General features: G+C 40.9%; 1 protein-coding gene across 1 annotated transcript; it reads left to right on the plus strand.

The window, feature by feature from the left end:
- The first annotated feature begins 255 nt into the window (after nt 1-255).
- LOC131773800 (uncharacterized) lies at nt 256-20,370 on the plus strand. Its single transcript, XM_066162171.1, has 8 exons — nt 256-320; nt 1,190-1,269; nt 10,056-10,148; nt 10,735-10,818; nt 11,057-11,109; nt 12,804-14,047; nt 14,369-16,908; nt 18,799-20,370. Exons 6-8 carry the CDS (start codon nt 12,868-12,870, stop codon nt 19,624-19,626), a joined length of 4,548 nt encoding a protein of 1,515 aa, XP_066018268.1. The 5' UTR covers nt 256-320; nt 1,190-1,269; nt 10,056-10,148; nt 10,735-10,818; nt 11,057-11,109; nt 12,804-12,867; the 3' UTR covers nt 19,627-20,370.
- The last annotated feature ends 162 nt before the right edge of the window (nt 20,371-20,532 follow it).

The raw sequence follows: 20,532 nt of genomic DNA on the forward strand, positions 1-20,532 counted from the left end.
ATCCAACAATGCTTTATTCAAAATTTAAAAATAACCTGCAAAGAAAACCCATTAAGTCTGACATGCCTTGGTGAGTCTTTTATGAAGAAGACAAAATGTTCAGTCATCAGGGAAAAAAATTGACGGCAATTGTTTCGAATGTTTTCGATATTAGTAATGAGATCTATTAATATCTCTGATGAAGGACAAAGAAAGACTAAAGAAAGTTGTTCTTTTATTACACCCACCCGCGGCTCTTAGCACATCTCTGCAGTTCACTCGTTCCTGATCGAACAGAAATTCGGATTTCCAAAGACTCTACGACTGTTTAAGATGTGAAGGTGAGTAGTTATGTTTCACTTTGTTGGTCAAGGTCTGTTCTGGATGGGTAGAGCAACAAACGTTACTAAAAGCTGCTGCTTTCGTCAGCCTGAACTGATTATTCTTGGTCAGAGAAGTGTATATACTCCTTCAAGTCTACGGTACGTGTACAGTAACTAAGTTCTTAGCCGCAGAAAGAAAATACTTTTACAGATCTTGAGCGAACTCAATAGTGATCAAAAGTATTTTTCAGCGAAAGGCCGTAGGAAATGATCATGAATGAATGAATGAATATCGTTTGTCACCTACATCTCACGAAGTAATAATTTCTTTTTCTGTTCATTAGTCCTATTTCTAAATCTCATGCAGCTGTGGTGATATCCACTGTTATGATTTCCATCCTCGTTGAAGTTTGAGTTACATTTTGTAGTATACTTAGTACTATTGCAGAGATTGTACCATAGCAAAATCTTGTAAAGATATTGAAACGGTCCATTGAACACACCATGGAATGTGTTCCCGCTTGCGAAATGGAAGCGTCATCTGAAGAAATTTTCACACTCTTAACTCGTCCCAATCTCAGCAATACTTAACTCGATAAAGGTGATGGAAATTCAATCTCACTTTTCTGAAAACAAAACTTTTCAACGGATGCGCCTACGGCAAAATACCGCGCACCCAGCGCTGCGTCATAGTAGAGACATGTTGGTTACACTCAGCTGATTAGCTATTGATTTGATATTACTAGAGTGGTTTTTAATCGAGGGTTAAAAATAATCCTGAATTGCTATTGCTTCGGTATTAATAATGAGATCTATTAATATCTCTGATGAAAGACAAACAAATTGGTGGACTTTTTCTTTTATAACATCCACCACGCGACTCCTAGCACATCTCTGCAGTTCACTCGTTCCTGATCGAACAGAGATTTGGATTTCCAAAGACTTTACGACTATCTAGAATGTGAAGGTAAGTATATATGTTTCACTTTGTTGGTCAAAGCTTGTTCTGGATGAGCAGAGCAACAAACGTTACTAAACGTTGCTGATTTCTTTAGCCCGGACTGATTATTCTTGGTCAGAGAAGTGTATATGCACTTTCAAGTTTACGGTTCTTGTATAGTAACTAAGTTCTGAGCTGCAGAAAGAAGATATTTTAGAGATCTTGAGCTAACTAATGTGCTCAAAAGCGTTTCACAACGAAATGCCGCAGGAAATGAAATGATCATGAACATCGTTGGTCATCCACATCTCACGCGGTTGACATCTCTTTCTCTGTTCATTAGTCATATTTCTGGATCTCATGCAGCTGGGGGGATATCCACTGCTATGATTTCCGTCCTCGTTGAAGTTTGAGTTACATTTTGTAGTATACTAAGTATACTGTTGCATAGATTGCGCCACAGCAAAATCTTGTAACGATATTGAAACGGTCTATTGAACCCACCATCGAACTGAATATCTTTAATGTTACTATTTGCAAATGGAAGCGTTTTATGAAGAATTTTTCACACACTTAACTCGTCCCAATCTGAGCAGTACTTTACTCGATAAAAGTGATGAAAATTCAATTTTTCTTTTCTGAAAACAAAACTTTTCAACGGATACGCCTGCGGCAAAATACTGCGCACCCAGTGCTGCGTCATAGTAGGGAAATGTTTTCTTCAGCTGATTAGCTATTGATCTGATTTACTGGAGCGGTTTTCAATCGAAGAAAAAGTAATACTAGATTATTATGCTCCCGCTTTACTTTTCTCTGTGATTGGTCCAAAAAACTCTCACCATTCTCTGAACGAATCAGGTTCAAAACTGGACCAATTGCGTGTTAGTCAATTCCGTTTTTCCGCGCTTTTAGGTAGTTTGCTTGTTTCTACTCCGAGATCTTATTGACTGTTTATGATGTTTTCCATTGTTCTCAGTGATTGAATTTGATAAGTTTGCCTTGAGTTCAATTTAATAAAGAAAATACACTTGTAGCTTTTACACGTGTAATTTACACGGGCAAAGTCCGGCTTGTAATATAAATACAAGGATGTAATAAAACAATATTCCACACTGGAATTTACACGTGTATCTCGAGTCAGTGCAAAAGTGTAAATTACAATTGTAGAATTATAGGAAGGTTAACCCCATTGAGACCTTCTTACGACTGTAAACTCTGCTAGAATGTAATACGTGATTTTTTTTATATATGCAATTAAAAATCGCTGCTGTCCTTTCAATACATGCGGCTTTGCTTCCTTTGCTTTCAGTTTTATTGGTAAACAATCGCTGAGCATGTTATCCAAACAGCAAAAGTTGCTTTTGGCTCAGCTTGTCAAGGAACATAAATTGATAGTTTTGGCGCCATTTTCGTCGACAGTAACGAAGAAAGTAAAGCAAGAAGCGTGGGAAAAGATTCACAGGCAGTTAAACGGTGTTGGCGCAAACATAGACAGCGCCAAAACACTTCGAGATGTTTTGTGGGCCAATATTCGCAGGGCTACTCTCAAAAAAGTTAGCGAATCTAAGAAGACTGGTGCAGGGGGAAGTGGAGAGCTCACCGAGCTAGACGAGACTGTCCTCGATGTTTTAGGCCGTGAAAGTACAAACTTAGAGCCCGTGAAAGTCGACGATTCGGATATTGTATTTGGAGAGGAGATCGTTGTCACAACAACTCCTAGCGTCGGAGGAGGAACTATTGTGTAATGCCAAACTAGAGTAAAAGTTTTATAAACCAACTCAGATCTTAAAACCGGAAGAGGTACCTCATCTTAGATCCTGAAACCCTAAACCCCACCCTGCGACATTTATCCTTTCCCAACGCGGACAAACCGGAGCGACTTCTAACTCAACATATTATGAAGTTATCGTTATGGTCAATTTCTTTGCACTAGGTGGCGTTGGAAGTTACACTGAGGAAGTGCAATTTTCTACCGCAGAAACTGGAATTGGTGAAACGGAAGAAATAAGTGGACATAGTAGTGTCGGCTCACCACAAATGTTACCCAGGCAGGCAGTCGCCGGAACACCAACGCCAAAAAAAATTGGACGTCAAGCTCTGTCATCAGCTGGGAAGAAAGGTGCTCTCAGGGCTAAAGGGAAATCGTCAGCTACAGACAAGAAGACAACATAGGACGACATACTGCGCCTTAGAAAGAGAAAGCTCCAACCAGAAAACGTTAAGCTGAGACTGGAGATAAAAAAACTCAGAAAGGATCTTGAAAATTAATTTTATTAAAAGGCGTCCAAAATGTAAATTAAATTGATTATATTGGTAGCCTTTGGACATTTGCCGAACTTATTGTATTATAATGCTATTGATAGTCGGAGGAATACTGTTAATTGGTGATGGGCGATATCAGAATTATGACCTACATGTACACTCACTTTTTCCTTTGGAAGTTAGGTGTAAGTGTACTTTGTGCAATATAACGTAATGATTACCGTCATTGAATGAAAAAATGGCCCATTTATTTGGCACGATATTCAAACAGCGGCAGTTTTTAATTCAGCGTCATTTGCATAAGTCCTCACATTTAAAGGAAGTGCTGCAGCAGCTGCTGCCTTCCGTCTTCTTGTTCCTCTCCAGGACCGATATCCAACTCATCGTGGACACTGTCGAGATCTGCATCGTCAAGCAGATCATCGCCATTATCGCTAAATGGAATGCAGAGGTTGTGCAATATAACAGCACACTGGACAAGCTCGGCCGCTCTTGTCATGTTTTTCACTCTCATACCCTTCTGGAGAGCGTAAAACCTTTTCTTGAGAATGCCAAATGCCCTCTCGATAGTGCATCGTGTTTTCTTATGTGCCTCATTAAACCTGCGGCGAACCCCTTCTACGTCTCCTCTGAAAGGGGGATCAACCAACTCTTACAGGCGTAGGCAGAGTCGCCTAAAATAACTGCTCCTGGGAATGGTCTATTCCCCTGTTGCTCAAAGGCGGTCCACAGTGAGCTTTCTTTAATCACTCGTGAATCATGCCACTTTCCAGGGCATCGACTGCTACAGAAGTAGATTGTGTAATCTGGGCCTGATACCATGGCGACATTCAGAGATTTGGAATGATGGCGGTTGACGTAGGTGTCTTCATCGTTGCGAGGTGGGTTCACTTGAACGTGAGTTCCATCAACACATCCTGCGACACACGGAAAGCCTGCGATGTCTGAATTTAGCGGCAATACTTAGAGGCTGACCAGCAGGCCATCGTATGAACTCCCGCTTCAAGCTTAGTATTGCAGGAACAACGCGATAAATGATGTGCCATACTGTTGATGTGGAGATCCCATGACAAGAGTGCATTACGTGATAGAAGGAATTTGTTCCAAGGAAATAGAGAAATGCTAAAAGTTGCTGTCTTGCCGTTAGGGCTCTGTTACGTCTCGTTCTATACTCCAAGCGCGGGCCTATTAATTCCACAGACAGACGAAACTTCTCTCGAAATTCCCTTGGATTGTCGATTTCGAAAAGCCGTCTGTTTTGAAAATTCCTAGGTTGACGGATAACTTGACGTCTTAGCAGCTCGTCAAGTTCCTCTTCACTCGAGGATGACATGTTGTGACGCTCCAGTTTCCTTTTTCAGAAGAAGTATTCAATGTTTACAAGTGACATGCGACTTGTATTTTGCACTGTGATTTACAAGTCGGACTCTTGTAAAAATATAAGTCGGACTCTTGTAAAAGTTTTATTAAATTTGATACCTACCATCTTTTACACTTGTAGCGATACACCTGTAATTACAAGTCGGACACTTGTAACCTGGACTTGAAACGATGTTTATTAAACTCGTTTTCGTCTGCACTTGTAAATACAACGGTCCAACTTGCAGATTACAAGTGTAGAAGTTTTCTTGAATTGACCCTTGGACTTTACTACAATTAATACTTTACCCCCTCCCTGTCAAACGCCTTTGGAGCTGCCTTTACCTTTTACACCCTTGCATCATTATGCATATTCTCCATACTGTTCTCGCTACATTTCCTAAGTCTTAACAAGGAGAATTTGTGAAACCATCACGAGCTTCGTTAGTTGCTGATCATTTCCTTAATTCTCGTGACTTAAACATTTGATTCAAGAGATAGATGTAGAGGGAAGTTATAATTTTGTCGCTATTAGGGATTAAATGGTTAAAGCGCCACAAGATTTGTTTCAGTTTATTTATACTAAGCGGCCATCTCGACTGCTCACATCCACGGTCTTGTAGTAAAAATAGTCATCTTCTATATTATATATATTATAGAGAATTCTTTACAAATGTCTACCGTTTGAAAGTAAATATGGTTCAGAAAGAGGAGTCAGTCGAATTACCAGCGGTTGTATAACTGTTGCTTATCTTCAAAAGAAGTGATAGTCATTGTGTTCTCTCGACATAATCGATGCGTGACAACGTGTGGAAATGTAACGTGCGCGTTTGTGAAAGGCTCGAAGTTTAACGCGAAGTGAGTTCCCACGTGGACATCTCGTTAGCTAAACGTGACACGTGAATTATCAGCGTAGGTATCTGAGTCTGTTTGAATAGAACGCAAATGGGGTTTTTCTGATTACAACTATTCGTTTACTTGCTCTTGTTACGCTTTTTGGGCACGCTAAAACGAAATTGTTTACAAGCTCATTCAACAGCACAGCTCAAACTGTTTCTCTTTGCTTTCCTCATCATGTCAAGTGAGTCCTACCGATACACTCAACCGTCCCCAGGCCAAGCCGGATCAGCTTGGCTCATTTGTTCCCAATCTTAACTCACTTTGAGAACCGATCAATATTCATCCCCAGCCACGGGGGAGGATTAGGGGAACACATGGTTTTCGGAGCAAAAAACTGGCGATTAGGAGGGGATAATAAGAATATTACAGAACCGTAGGAGATCATCTAAGATCCTTCATCCCCCCTCCCCCCATCCCCCTCAAGTTAAAAAACTGGGAGTGTCATGAAATTGTTGTCGGTTTCTATGATTCAAAGTGCACTGATTGTCATATTTCAATATTTGTTTTTGTTGTCATACTTATCGGGTCGCAAACCTGACAATCTTCTGCCTCGCATTCCATAAAGTTTATTGATAGCTGGGTAACCTCTCGGAAGCGGCCTTTCAACGACAAAAGGTTTACACTTGTAGCGTGGACCGGTGAGAGTCATTCTCGTAAGCTTTTAATGATTCAGTTATGGAATCCTTTTTATTTTTTTCCGGGAAGTCCGCTTACCAGAGCCTACAATGGTCCAAACAGAACAATGCCAAAAGACCCACTTTTATTTAATTGGGCTCAAGCCAAAAGAACTGGGTCGATTACTGTAAGTCGAGGGATGTTAGTAAACTGTTGCGTCAAATACACAATAATAAGTAAAAGAATTTTTTTCAGTCATAATTCTTTTCGGAAGGGAGGGGGGGGGGGGATAGGAGAGGATTTTAGGAGGGTCACATGGTTCGTTCCTTTTCGTCCCCAAAAGAGCATAACAAAATTAAGGAATATTGACAATACGAATCCTAATCCTTTCCTTCTAAAGTAATCATGCTCTTCACATGTGATATGTTCATGCATGTCTTACTATTAATTCAAAGTTGAATGTCAATCGAACACCTTCCTCTGCCAATCCCCTCTGCTACAGGCTCTGAACCATTCCCCACTCACGTGGAAAGTTAACCAGCCGAGCTGGAACGAGTCTGAGCGCCAAATAATCCATACCATGCGAGACAAGCTGCTTCAAAAAAGGCTGAAAACGGCCTCTTCGAGGATGCCCTTTTTGCTCAAAGATCAAAAGCAAAGTTCAAAACCTACCCTCCCCACCTCTGAGGTTTGGACACACGCATTACAGCAACCCACCCTCCTAATGACTAATCCCTGTTTGACGATAAGCTTTCCTGCGTTTTTTTAAGAGCGCTTAGACTTAATGTCCACCTTCAAGCGAAAACTCAGGGACTGCCGTGTCTTGGTAAATTTGGGCTGATATGCACGACAACCATTCAACTTGTTCATTTGATCATGACATGACGCCAAAACGAAACTATGCAACAATGCTTTATTCAAAATTTAAAAACAATATGCAAAGAACAGCCATCAAGTCTGACATGCCTTCGTGAGTCTTTTATGAAGAAGACAAAACGTTCAGTCATGAGGGAAATAATTTGACCGCAATAGTTTCGAATGTTTTCTGCATTATTAATGAGATCTATTAAAATCTCTGATAAAAGACAAACACATTAGTGGAGTTGTTCTTTTATCAAACCCATGACGAGGCTCCTAACACATTTCTGCAGTACACTCGTTCCTGATTGAACAGAAATTGGGATATCCAAAGACTCTGCGACTGTGTAAGATGTAAACGTAAGTAAATATGTTTCACTTTGTCGGGCAAAGCATTTTTGGACGAGTAGGGCGATAAAAGCTTCTAAAAGCTGCTGTTTTCGTCAGCCTGGACTGATTATTCTCGAACAGAGAAGTTTATATGCTTTTTCAAGTTTACTGCGGTACTTGTTCAGTAACTAAGTTATGAACCGCAGAAAGACGATATTTAACACATCTTGAGGGAACTCAATAGCGATCAAAAGTATTTCGCAACGAAAAGGTCGAAGGAAACGATCATGAATATCGTTGGTTACCCAAATCTCACGCGTTTAATCTCTCTTTTTCTGTTCATTAGTCATATTTCTGGATCTCATGCAGCTGGGGTGATATCCACTGCTATGATTTCCATCCTCGTTGAAGTTTGAGTTACAATTTCTGGTATACTAAGTACTGTTGCAGAGATTGCGCCATAATAAAATCTTGTAAAGATATTGAAACGTTCTAGTGAACCCACCATGGAATTGAATATATTTTGTGTTTCTGTTTGCGACATGGAGGCGTCTTATGAAAAAATTTTCATACTCTTAACTCGTCCCAATTTGAGCAGTACTTAACTCGATAAAAGGGATGAAAATTCAATCTTACTTTTCTGAAATCAAAACTTTTCAACGGATGCGCCTACGGCAAAATACCGGGAACCCAGTGCTACGTCATAGTAGAGACATGTCGGCTTCACTCAGCTGATAAGCTACTGATTTGATTTTACTTGAGCGGTTTTCAATTGAGTATTGAAAATAATCCAAAATAACCATGCTCCCACTTTACTTTGCTCTGTGACTGGTCCAGAAAACTCTCACCATCCTCTAAACGAAACAGGTTCAAAACTTGACAAATTACGTCTTAGTCAATAACGTTTTTTCGCGCTCCAGGTAGTTTGCTTGTTTCTACTTCGAGATCTCATTGGCTGCTTATGATGTTTTCCATAGTTTTCAGTGATTGATTTTGATGAGTTTGGCTTTAACTTTGCCACAATCAATATTTTATCTCCTTCCTGTCAAACGCCACTGTAGCCGCCTCGACCTTTACACCCTAACATCAGTATGCATATCCTCCATACTGTTCTCTATACATTTCCTAAGAGGCTGACAAGGAGAATTTGTTTAATAATCAAGAGCTTCTTTAATTGCTGATCATTTCCTTTATTCTCGTGACTTAAACATTTGATTCAAGGGAAGGATTGTAAAGAGAAATTAGAACCTTGTCACTCTCAGGGATTATAGGGTTAAAGCTAGATTTTCTTTGATTTATTTGTACTAGGCGGTCATCTCGATTGCTCGCGTTCAGTCTTGTAGTAAAAATAATCATCCTCTTTATTGTACAGAATTCTTTATAAATATCTACTGTTTTAGAAAAAAAAATGGCTTAGAAAGAGAACTCGGTCGAAACACCAGTGGCTGGATAACTGTGGCTTATCTTTAAAAGACGTGATAACCATTGTGTTCTCTCGATATAATCGAAGCGTGACGTATAACGTGTGAAACAAGCTGGATATGTCACGTGCGCGTTTGTGAAAGGCTCGAAGTTATAGGCGAAGTGAGTTCTCACGTGTAGCTAAACGCGACGCATGAATCATCAGCGTATGTATTTGAGCCTGTTTGAAGAATGCATTTTATGGCTGAACTCCTAGCATAATGAAAGTACTGCTTAGATCCTGCCCGCGAGCGAGGGGAGCGTGGGGCCCTCGTTTCTCGCCTCTTGACTTGCGTTTTTTTGTGATTAGCGCCAAAAGAAAAACGAGAAAATTAAAAAATTTGAATCACCTGAGGAAACTTAAATTACTAAATCCATCTTGATGGAAAATAAACGTTTAAATACAACTAAGGCGTGCCAAAATGCATGCAGCAGTGACAGTTAACCATTATCCTATCATGCAACATAAGTATTGACGTGTAATCATTCGACCTCATCGCCTGACTAAGTCAATGTTTAGAAGCACTCAGCAGTTCAAACGTCACGATTTGTAACTCACAGTTTGATTCTACAATCAATGGTAACTATAAATCATAAGATAGAAATAAGAGAGATGGTAAGTTTTGAGCTCGGTAAAGAATTAAAGAAAGATGTTTTTCATCTTGCCACGAACGTGGGACAAAGAATCTACAAACATTACGCTATCGACATTGTTGATCCTAGTAGTATGCAGGACGCGTGTCATATGAACTTCGTAATAGACCTCGCTCACCATGGAGTCTCTGTGGCTCAGTGGTAGAGCATCGTAACGCGGAATCCGAAGATCTGAGGTTCGATTCCTTATGAGGATACAGAATGTTTACCTTTGTTCCATGCTTGTGACAAGATGAAAACATCTTTCTTTCTTTATTTGTTATGTAAAGTAAGATACTAAGTCGCGAGAAAAATATTGTGACCTCCGTATGCTTAAATTCGAATGCCTCGGGCGTTAGTCATGAGTCGCTTCATCCCATCCCGTTTCTCTTTAGGCGGTGTTCTCTGCTGCGTATTTCAAGTATTTGACTCGTTACCGAGATGAGATTTCTTTACTTCCGAACGACGTCGGACTCTTAATTGTAAAGGTGAGTAAATAAATTCCCTTTTGTTGCCTGTTACTTGCCCAATCAGAACAATAAATTGATAAACCGACTATTTTCCCTCGCTCGCCATGCGGCGTATTCAGCTTAAATTTTGTAAGTTAATTAGGAGATGCGCCTAAATATCAACGACCTGAGAGACAGAGAAGTATTCCTTCACATCTTAGGCCAAAAATAAAAGCTAATCGTTAACATTTTATTTGAAGCAGCCAGACGATTCACTTCTATCTTGAAGGGGGTTGTGAGGTATTTCATAAAATGACTCAGATGGGGAGGCTCCGCCCATTAGACGGACCTTATCCAGGCTTCAGATTTTTTAACGGATTGCGAAATCTGTCGGTTTGATATTCAAAAGTAGGCTTAAAAGGGGTACAAATGTTTTGTGGAAAGTGTACGAAAAGGATGCCTTTTCTACAATTATAAAAGTGAGTAAGAGGTCGGACCTCGACGGAACCTTCTCATCTAGAACTTCTTAGAGGACCCCCCGATCTTGATACCGCCAAGAGCAGTTCCTCGGCGGTATTGCATCCTTACCACTTTTTTCCTCACACATTTTACATTGCCGTTGAAGCCAGATCCTGTGGAAGTTGTCATACACAACAGAGAGGAATCCATTCTCGCTGCCGATCTTTCACTTCGACATAGGCGAGAGAAGGTAAGTTATTTCTGCGTTTTATCTGGATCACATGTTTGTTGAGTCAATGCTGTCCAAAAATATGAAACGTTTAAAAACCGTTGGACCTCAAAGTGGAGTTTACCCGTATAGAACGTTTACTTCGTTAGTAGCCTACCCCTTCCCTCGGTTGTCGATGCCGTAAGTGGCCTTTACTGAGCCTAAGTTTTAGCAAATTTTTCTTCTTACACTAATACGCTGTTGTTTCACTCCTTCGTAGTGGAAGCTGTTGTAAACGAGAAGGGAAGTTCACTCCGATTCAGACAAGAAAAGGTGCGACATCTTTGCACTTTATTTAGACAACCTATGTGCACGTTTGTCGGATATTACTTTAAAAAATGCTGTCGGAAATTAATAGCATTTGAGAAGCGAAGGAGTCGACGGTACGCCCGAAAGTAGTGGAAGCAGCTTGAACAAAAACCTTAAGTGCCGCTCTCGGTAAGAGCGGTCCTCTGGACTTCTCGTTGAAAAAAAGAATTTTCTTTAATGATTTTACGCTATTATGGACCACAACGGTTTTGAGCGACAAACTCCAGATTTCCGTGCGATTATCAAAATCAACTGGACAAACCCAGCTTAATGTATTGCGTGACGTGTTATGCTAATTTTTCCCTTGTCATATAACCTGTTTCGCGGGTTGTAAAAAGTGAAATTATCTTTCTGGTATTCTACGACAGAAATCAGGGTTGAAATGCCCGCAGCTACTAGAATCTTTGCTTTCCATGAATCAAGTAAACATTTTAAAATTTTTTCTTCAGTAAAATGTAAAATTCCTCAGTCCATTTTAATAAATTTCGATTCTAATTCAATGTAGGAGATAAACAAACGAAGTTTGAAAGGTGAAGAGGAGATCTTAGTCGATTTTCAGAGTTATGCAAATGTTCTTTGACACAAGCGCAATTTAGCAAACACATGGATTTGCGTTGTTTTTAAGATGTTGGTGGTTGAAAGTTAGAGATATACCCGCGGGTTTGAGGCAATCGGTGACCTCACTGATGTATAAACTATGTACCGATATGCTTTTTTAGCCCGATGAACGCCTGCAATTTGAGAATTCTTTCGTACAAAATGGTGAACTTTTGATATGAAAATTAAGGTCGAAGAAAAAAATTTCAGGTGAAGTTTCCATATTTTGTCTGTGAACTAACTGAATACATCTTGTAACTTGTAGCAAGATTCAATTCCGTGAGCTATATTATCGCAGTTGCTGCGCGCTGGACAAAATCTGTGAAATTTACACTTTTGATCGCCGTCCACACAGGTGGTCTAGCAACGTTACTTAATCCCTTTCTTAAAAAAAAAAATAAAAGAAAATTTTTTCTAACGGGAAGTCGAGAGGACCGCTTTCAGCGAGAGCGGCACTCTTATTTCCTTCTGCGCTTCCGAGACTGTCAAGGGGACAGTAAGCTCTCTGTTTCCAAGAGGAGCACCACAGGCTAATTTTTTTTAGGTTAATTTAGTATTATCGACTGAGTTGATAACGTAAATTGGCCACCGTAAAGAGTTTAAAAGCTAATGTTTCGAGCGTTAGCCAATCGCTCCGACTAAGGGTTAACGCTCGAAACGTCAGCTTTTAAACACTTTGAGGTGACCAATTTACGTTATCAACTCAGTTAATAGTGCTAAATTACCCTGATATACTCTCCCACCGATGCAGCACCACAGTTTCTTTAGAAATTAGCCCCCTTAGTTTTTTTTTTTGTTGTTGTTCTCTTATGTAGGGGTCAAGTTAAGGGCTGAGAAAATTTACAGTGATGCGAGAAATTAGGATTGCTTTCAATCGCTGAGTAATTATTTTACCATTAGCGGTGAAAGACATTCTCCTTCCTAAACTCAGAGCCATCCTCGATTAAATCTTTTCAGGTATCTCTAAAAAACTCCTTTTTATAACTGGCTTCGCTGCAACCCCCAGTGTACCAAATTTTAGTGAGGAAGTCCCTTTCTCAATTAGAACTGTTTTATTACAGACCCCAGGGAAATCTCTCCGAATGTACTGAGATCATCGTTGCTCGTCATAACGAGGTAACAGTAATGACTTTACAGCCGTTTACAAACGAACAGTTAAATTACTTCAAGTTCGCTTCTGTCGTGATTAATGAATTTCCAAAGATGTTACGTCAAGCCTTCAAAACTAGGTGGGACAACACCTTTGGACATCTTCCTGGTTTCCAGCCCTGGGATGACTCCCTTGCCGTGCGGAATCTGTTCCTTGCCACAGAGGGTGGATCAACTAAAGTCCCTACTAATCTTCCGTATGATGACTGGGATTGTACTGCCTTGTTCCAAGCCACCATCTTCGCAAAGTCCTTTTCTATGCCAGACGGCAGAGGACATCAGAGAACACTCAGCTACTTGTTCGTGAGACCCCATGGACTCCCTCCCGGAGGTTTCCATACTTCTGTGATCAGCTCAACTGGGAACGATGCTGAGTCATTTACTTTGGCCATCGATCAACTGCGACTTTTACGAAATGCGTTCTGCCACTCACCGAGCTCCGAGATCTCAAAAGCAACATTCGACATGTACATCCAACTAACCAAAGACGCGTTCCAAGCCCTTGGTGTCTCATCCAGCTGTGTGAATACAATTGGAAGTTTAACTGAGGCAGATTTCCCAATAGAAAAAGTCCGCAAGCTCGAGGATGAGATCAGAAAAGAGGGCCAGGCTGAAAATGTGTTCCTCAAAGACCGAGTAGAAAATAAGCTGATGGGTATGATGTCTGATATCGCAGAAGCTAACCAGGAGCGGCGGGATGAGGCAGAACGGACAGTGACAGAGATAAAAGAAGGGTTCCGACAGCTGAAAATGCAAAATGAAGAACAGAAAGAGCAAACTTTGGAGTCAGTGGAAAGAGCTATCAGGTCTCATAATGCGCAATCGAAGCGAGCAAGAGAAGAAGAAACAGCACACGTAGCCAAAGAGAGGAAGGAGGACATTCAGCGGTTGGAGAATCAGTTTCAAAGGCACAATGAGGAAATGAGAAAGGAGGCGTTGGACCTTAAAGAAACTATCAGGTCTAACATCGAGCAATCAAACCAAGCAAGAGAGAAAGATGCAGCATCAGCAGCTCAAGAAAGAAAAGAAGAGATTCAGGAGGTGAGGAAACAGTTGGAGTTGGCAACATCATCTGTATCCCAACAAGAAATGAGTCGGAAACTTGCTGAATTGAACCAAAAGATTGATGACATCACCATAAAGACCGCGAAACAAGGTAATAGGCCTGCTATTGTTTGTCTTAAAGACTACTTCTTTTCGCAAGAACAACAAGATAATGTTTTTTTGCGATTGTTATCTATTAAGGGGAGAACTACCAGATAGTCTTCAATAAAGCAGTCAGAAACTTTGAAGGCCTCTCTTCCTAGAACAATAAGTTTTGTTAATTAATGAAGCCAAACTTCTCACATTAATTCTGAAATTATATTCAGAGGAGAATTTGTTTAGAAGTATTACGATACTAACCGCCGTAGAATACTGTACTTTGCATTTGCACATATATTCATCTTCCGAACTAAAGTCTGTCATTTTGTCGCAGAGTTTAAGCCCACTCTACCAAAATCAAATCTTCCCTCAATGGTTCCTCACTTCACTGGGCGCGAGAAGGAATGCAACGACGTCATTGCTCACGTGACCAACGAAGCCACTCGCCTCGTTTCCATATGGGGCTCGCCAGGGTTCGGAAAAACGTCGACTGCAATCGCCATAGGACATCGCCTCCAAGCGCAAGGCCTGCCGGTATACTTTATTTCGTTACGTGGCCTAAGGTTAAAGAGTGATCTAACGTCGAGATTTCTTGGACTGTTTACGCATTCTGCGACAGCATCCCAGCGTTTGACAGCAGATGACGAATTTTGCTCAATTTTGGCTCAAATTGCAAATCCCTTCGTTTTCATCCTTGATAATGCCGATGATCTTTTTGAAAGTGGCCTTCCGAACGTCAAAGAGGAAGTTGTTGATTTAATTGGAGAAATTCTCAATTGCAGCCATAAGGTAACGTTTCTTCTCACCACAAGGCAATCTTGTCAATTCTTAAATCTGCGCTTCAAAAGACACAATGCTTTAAGAATTAGAGAGCTGGATGAGCAATCCTCTTCAAACCTTGTTCAAGAACTGCTTCCAGAAGCGAGTAAGTCTGATTGTATAAAAGTTAGGCAGATTTGCGGGAGTGTACCATTGGCCATGAAGTTGTTGTGTTCCTCCATTTCGGGGGATGCTATCGGAACATCAAGTGGGTCTGTTGACATGTTCTTGAGTACCACATATAATATTCTGGAAATGTTGGACAACCCAGACTATCCCAGCAATCAGAGGTTGAAGTATCTTTTTGACGCCTCTTTTCAGAGACTTTCCGTAAAGGAAAGAGAAGCACTGATCTCACTTTGCATTCTTCCCAACCACTTTGACCTACCTGTCGCATCAGCTGTGTTAGGAATGAAAACAATTCAAGCTGCTAGAATGCTGCAGATACTCCAGCGAAAATCCCTCATTGATTCTAGTTCCAAAGCCGAGAAATATTCCATCCATAAGCTGTTATTGTCATTTATACAGGAAAAAGGGGAAAACGAAATGAAAGAAATGGTTCTCAACGCTAAAGTGCGTTTTTTTGAACTGTATATTTCCCTCTTCGAGACGCTAACTGAAAAGTTCCTCACAGGACGTTCCATGTCGGCTTTCCTTGAGTTTTTTCAGAATGAGGAAAGTTTCGTTCAAAGTCTAATTGACGGTTGCCTGGAGGAAAGAACAGTCAGTAAAGTTTGCAATGTTTTAATCAAAGCTGAAATGTATCTCTGCTTTCTTTACTGGCAAGATTACGCTATGGTTGACATCATTTACGAAACAGCAATGAAGGCAGCTAATGATCACCATCGGCTTACCTCTGTCAACAAACGACTGCTTCTGTCGAAAACGTACGGTAGCTTGCTTATGGGCAAAACTGAAGAAACGAAGAGGCTGCTTTCAGTGAATAAGCAAGTTACGTTGTCTACTGTCATCAAAGACACACAATTGCGAGGAGAACTTTTGACTTACCAAGGATTGTACAAACTTTTTACTGGGAGAGCTAAAGAAGGAGTGAGATATTTAAAAGAAGCACTTTCGTCATTGGAAACCACTCCAAAACACAGAATCCTAAAGCTCATTATTCTCCAAGTTCTTTCTCTTAATCAAAGTGCCAAAAAGAACCCGTTAAAGGCTCTTGACCTTTACAAAAAAGCAGTAGATGAATGCAAAGCAGTGGGAGACACGGGCTTATTAGTAATTCAGGAGATCAATGAAACCAGGAGAGAAGAAGACAGGATACATCTAAACGAAACCAGACTGACCCATAATCAGCCACTTCAAACCGAAGTTGTCATTCTCGTGAGTCAAGCAGTAAAGAACATCTCCACTGATGAAACCAAGCAATTCTTTTGTAATTTACTGCTGCAAATACTGACGGAATCTGACTCTGCCATACCAGCTGGTGCAACTGGTCGGTTCCAGTTTCATTTATCTGGAGTAAGACTGTTCATCGAATTAAAAGGAAAAAAGGACCGTGCAATTCATATAGAAGATATAATGAATTTTCATCCCGAAAAGATCCAAACAAAACCTGAGAAAAACATTGGTGCAACTTCCTCAAATAACAGCGAACGCACGAAAGCCAACCACGTAGAAGCCTTCGAATCAGAGAAGCGTGCACTGAATATCAGGTTAAAAGTCCTGGGTGAAGAACATTCACAAACCGCTCACAGCTATCATTCATTAGGACTTACTCAACATTTACTTGGAGACTTTGTGTCAGCCCTTGAGTCAAACAAGCGTGCACTGAATATCAGCTTAAAAGTCCTGGGTGAAGAACATTCACAAACCGCTCACAGCTATCATTTATTAGGAGTTACTCAAGATTCACTTGGAGACTTTGTGTCAGCCCTTGAGTCAAAGAAGCGTGCACTGAGTATCAGGTTAAAAGTCCTGGGTGAAGAACATTCAGACACCGCTCACAGCTATCATGAATTAGGACTTACTCAACATTCACTTGGAGACTTTGTGTCAGCCCTTGAGTCAAAGAAGCGTGCACTGAATATCAGGTTAAAAGTCCTGGGTGAAGAACATTCAGAAACCGCTCACAGCTATCAAGAATTAGGACTTACTCAACATTCACTTGGAGACTTTGTGTCAGCCCTTGAGTCAAACAAGCTTGCACTGAATATCAGCTTAAAAGTCCTGGGTGAAGAACATTCACAAACCGCTCACAGCTATCATTCATTAGGAGTTACTCAACATTCACTTGGAGACATTGTGTCAGCCCTTGAGTCAAACAAGCGTGCACTGAATATCAGGTTAAAAGTCCTGGGTGAAGAACATTCACAAACCGCTCACAGCTATCATTCATTAGGAGCTACTCAACATTCACTTGGAGACTTTGTGTCAGCCCTTAAGTCAAACAAGCGTGCACTGAATATCAGCTTAAAAGTCCTGGGTGAAGAACATTCACAAACCGCTCACAGCTATCATTCATTAGGAGTTACTCAACATTCACTTGGAGACTTTGTGTCAGCCCTTGAGTCAAACAAGCGTGCACTGAATATCAGCTTAAAAGTCCTGGGTGAAGAACATTCAGAAACCGCTGGCAGCTATGATTCATTAGGAGTTACTCAACATTCACTTGGAGACTTTGAGTCAGCCCTTGAGTCAAACAAGCGTGCACTGAATATCACGTTAAAGGTACTGGGTGAAGAACATTCACAAACCGCTGACAGCTATTATTCATTAGGACTTACTCAACATTCACTTGGAGACTTTGTGTCAGCCCTTGAGTCAAACAAGCTTGCACTGAATATCAGCTTAAAAGTCCTGGGTGAAGAACATTCACAAACCTCTCACAGCTATCATTCATTAGGAGTTACTCAACATTCACTTGGAGACTTTGTGTCAGCCCTTGAGTCAAACAAGCGTGCACTGAATATCAGGTTAAAAGTCCTGGGTGAGGAACATTCAGAAACCGCTGGCAGCTATGATTCATTAGGAGTTACTCAACATTCACTTGGAGACTTTGAGTCAGCCCTTGAGTCAAAGAAGCGTGCACTGAATATCAGGTTAAAAGTCCTGGGTGAAGAACATTCACAAACCGCTGACAGCTATCATTCATTAGGAGTTACTCAACATTCACTTGGAGACTTTGTGTCAGCCCTTGAGTCAAACAAGCGTGCACTGAATATCAGGTTAAAAGTCCTGGGTGAAGAACATTCACAAACCGCTGACAGCTATCATGAATTAGGAGTTACTCAACATTCACTTGGAGACTTTGTGTCAGCCCTTGAGTCAAACAAGCGTGCACTGAATATCAGGTTAAAAGTCCTGGGTGAAGAACATTCACAAACCGCTGACAGCTATCATTCATTAGGAGTTACTCAACATTCACTTGGAGACTTTGTGTCAGCCCTTGAGTCAAACAAGCGTGCACTGAATATCAGCTTAAAAGTCCTGGGTGAAGAACATTCACAAACCGCTGACAGCTATCATTCATTAGGAGTTACTCAACATTCACTTGGAGACTTTGTGTCAGCCCTTGAGTCAAACAAGCGTGCACTGAATATCAGCTTAAAAGTCCTGGGTGAAGAACATTCACAAACCGCTGACAGCTATCATGAATTAGGAGTTACTCAACATTCACTTGGAGACTTTGTGTCAGCCCTTGAGTCAAACAAGCGTGCACTGAATATCAGGTTAAAAGTCCTGGGTGAAGAACATTCACAAACCGCTCACAGCTATCATTCATTAGGAGCTACTCAACATTCACTTGGAGACTTTGTGTCAGCCCTTGAGTCTTTCAAGCGTGCACTGAATATCACGTTAAAGGTACTGGGTGAAGAACATTCACAAACCGCTGACAGCTATTATTCATTAGGAGCTACTCAAGATTCACTTGGCGACTTTGTGTCAGCCCTTGAGTCTCTCAAGCGTGCACTGAATATCAGGTTAAAGGTCCTGGGTGAAGAACATTCACAAACCGCTCACAGCTATTATTCATTAGGAGCTACTCAACATTCACTTGGAGACTTTGTGTCAGCCCTTGAGTCAAAGAAGCGTGCACTGAATATCAGGTTAAAGGTCCTGGGTGAAGAACATTCACAAACCGCCAACAGCTATCAATCAGTAGGAGCTACTCAAGATTCACTTGTAGACTTTGTGTCAGCCATTGAGTCTTTCAAGCGTGCACTGAATATCAGGTTAAAGGTCCTGGGGGAAGAACATTCACAAACTGCTGACAGTTATTATTCATTAGGAGCTACTCAAGATTCACTTGGAGACTTTGTGTCAGCCATTGAGTCTTTCAAGCGTGCACTGAATATCAGGTTAAAGGTCCTGGGTGAAGAACATTCACAAACAGCTGACAGCTATGATTCATTAGGAGCTACTCAACATTCACTTGGAGACTTTGTGTTTGCCCTTGAGTCTGCCAAGCGTGCACTGAATATCAGGTTAAAGGTCCTGGGTGAAGAACATTCACAAACCGCTGACAGCTATCAATCAGTAGGAGCTACTCAAGATTCACTTGGAGACTTTGTGTCAGCCCTTGAGTCTTTCAAGCGTGCACTGAATATCAGGTTAAAGGTCCTGGGTGAAGAACATTCAGAAACCGCTGACAGCTATGATGCATTAGGAGCTACTCAACATTCACTTGGAGACTTTGTGTCAGCTCTTCAGTCAAACAAGTGTGCACTTGATATCAGGATGAAGGTGCATGGTGAAGAGGATCCACGAACTGTTTACAGCCTCGATACGGTGAAGGAGTTGGAAAAGTTGTTGTGAAGGAATTCATGATGAAAGGAGAGAGAAGGGAACATAACAATTTAGTATTTTGATAAAAGTCATTTATATATTCACAGTAACATGAAGAGATCCTGGTGTAGGTAATTTTTTTAGAAGATGATAGTTGAAAATTTGTATTATTGCAGCAAGACCTTAAAAAGTCTTTTAAAAGAAATAACCAAAGGAAAGGATAGGACTCATCATTTTCAAAACGCAGCAGTGAAAAGTAAAGGAAAGACACAAAGCTAAAACGTTATATAAATTATTAAGTTGTCATCATGGAAATTCTTTTACGTGCCCTTTTTTTTTTTTTCTTAGAGACTGTTGGTACATTTTTGAGTTTTTAGGATTTTTTGCGAAAAGACATATTTATAGTTGATAATATAAATTTGCTCTGTTGGCTCACGACAAAGTCAATAAATGTAGGTCGCGACATTTTGACTGCTTACTGCAAGTCTTTTTCAGGCGATGGGGTCGACTGGTTCCAGTACAGCATTATGTATCATGGTGGCCTGCTGCGATTGGTACATTTCGATCCGGCTATCGTTTTCGTGTACCATGGTTTCCTCGGGCGTTCGCTAATTTGCCGTGCATCGTTGGCTTTGATGTTTTCTATTTGTCGGCATCCACGCTTCCGGCATTTCGGCTTCGTTGTCCCTGTTTATGTTTTTTGGGTTATCTCTTGCCTCTTTCACTTTCCTTGTGTACCAATGGTTGTTTCGGTCAATAAACTTTATTTCGTTCCACAGCGGCTCGTGTCCGGTTCCGTTAGCGTGTTCTGAAACCGCGGAATTCATGCGAGTGCGTGCGAGTCGTATGTCCCTGTCGTGTTCTTTCATTCTTTCTTGCATGGGTCGTCCTGTTTCTCCAATGTAGACTTTGCCGCATGCGCAAGAAGCGAATCTT

This window comes from Pocillopora verrucosa, chromosome 2, assembly GCF_036669915.1.
Source record: "Pocillopora verrucosa isolate sample1 chromosome 2, ASM3666991v2, whole genome shotgun sequence".
NCBI lineage: Eukaryota > Metazoa > Cnidaria > Anthozoa > Scleractinia > Pocilloporidae > Pocillopora > Pocillopora verrucosa.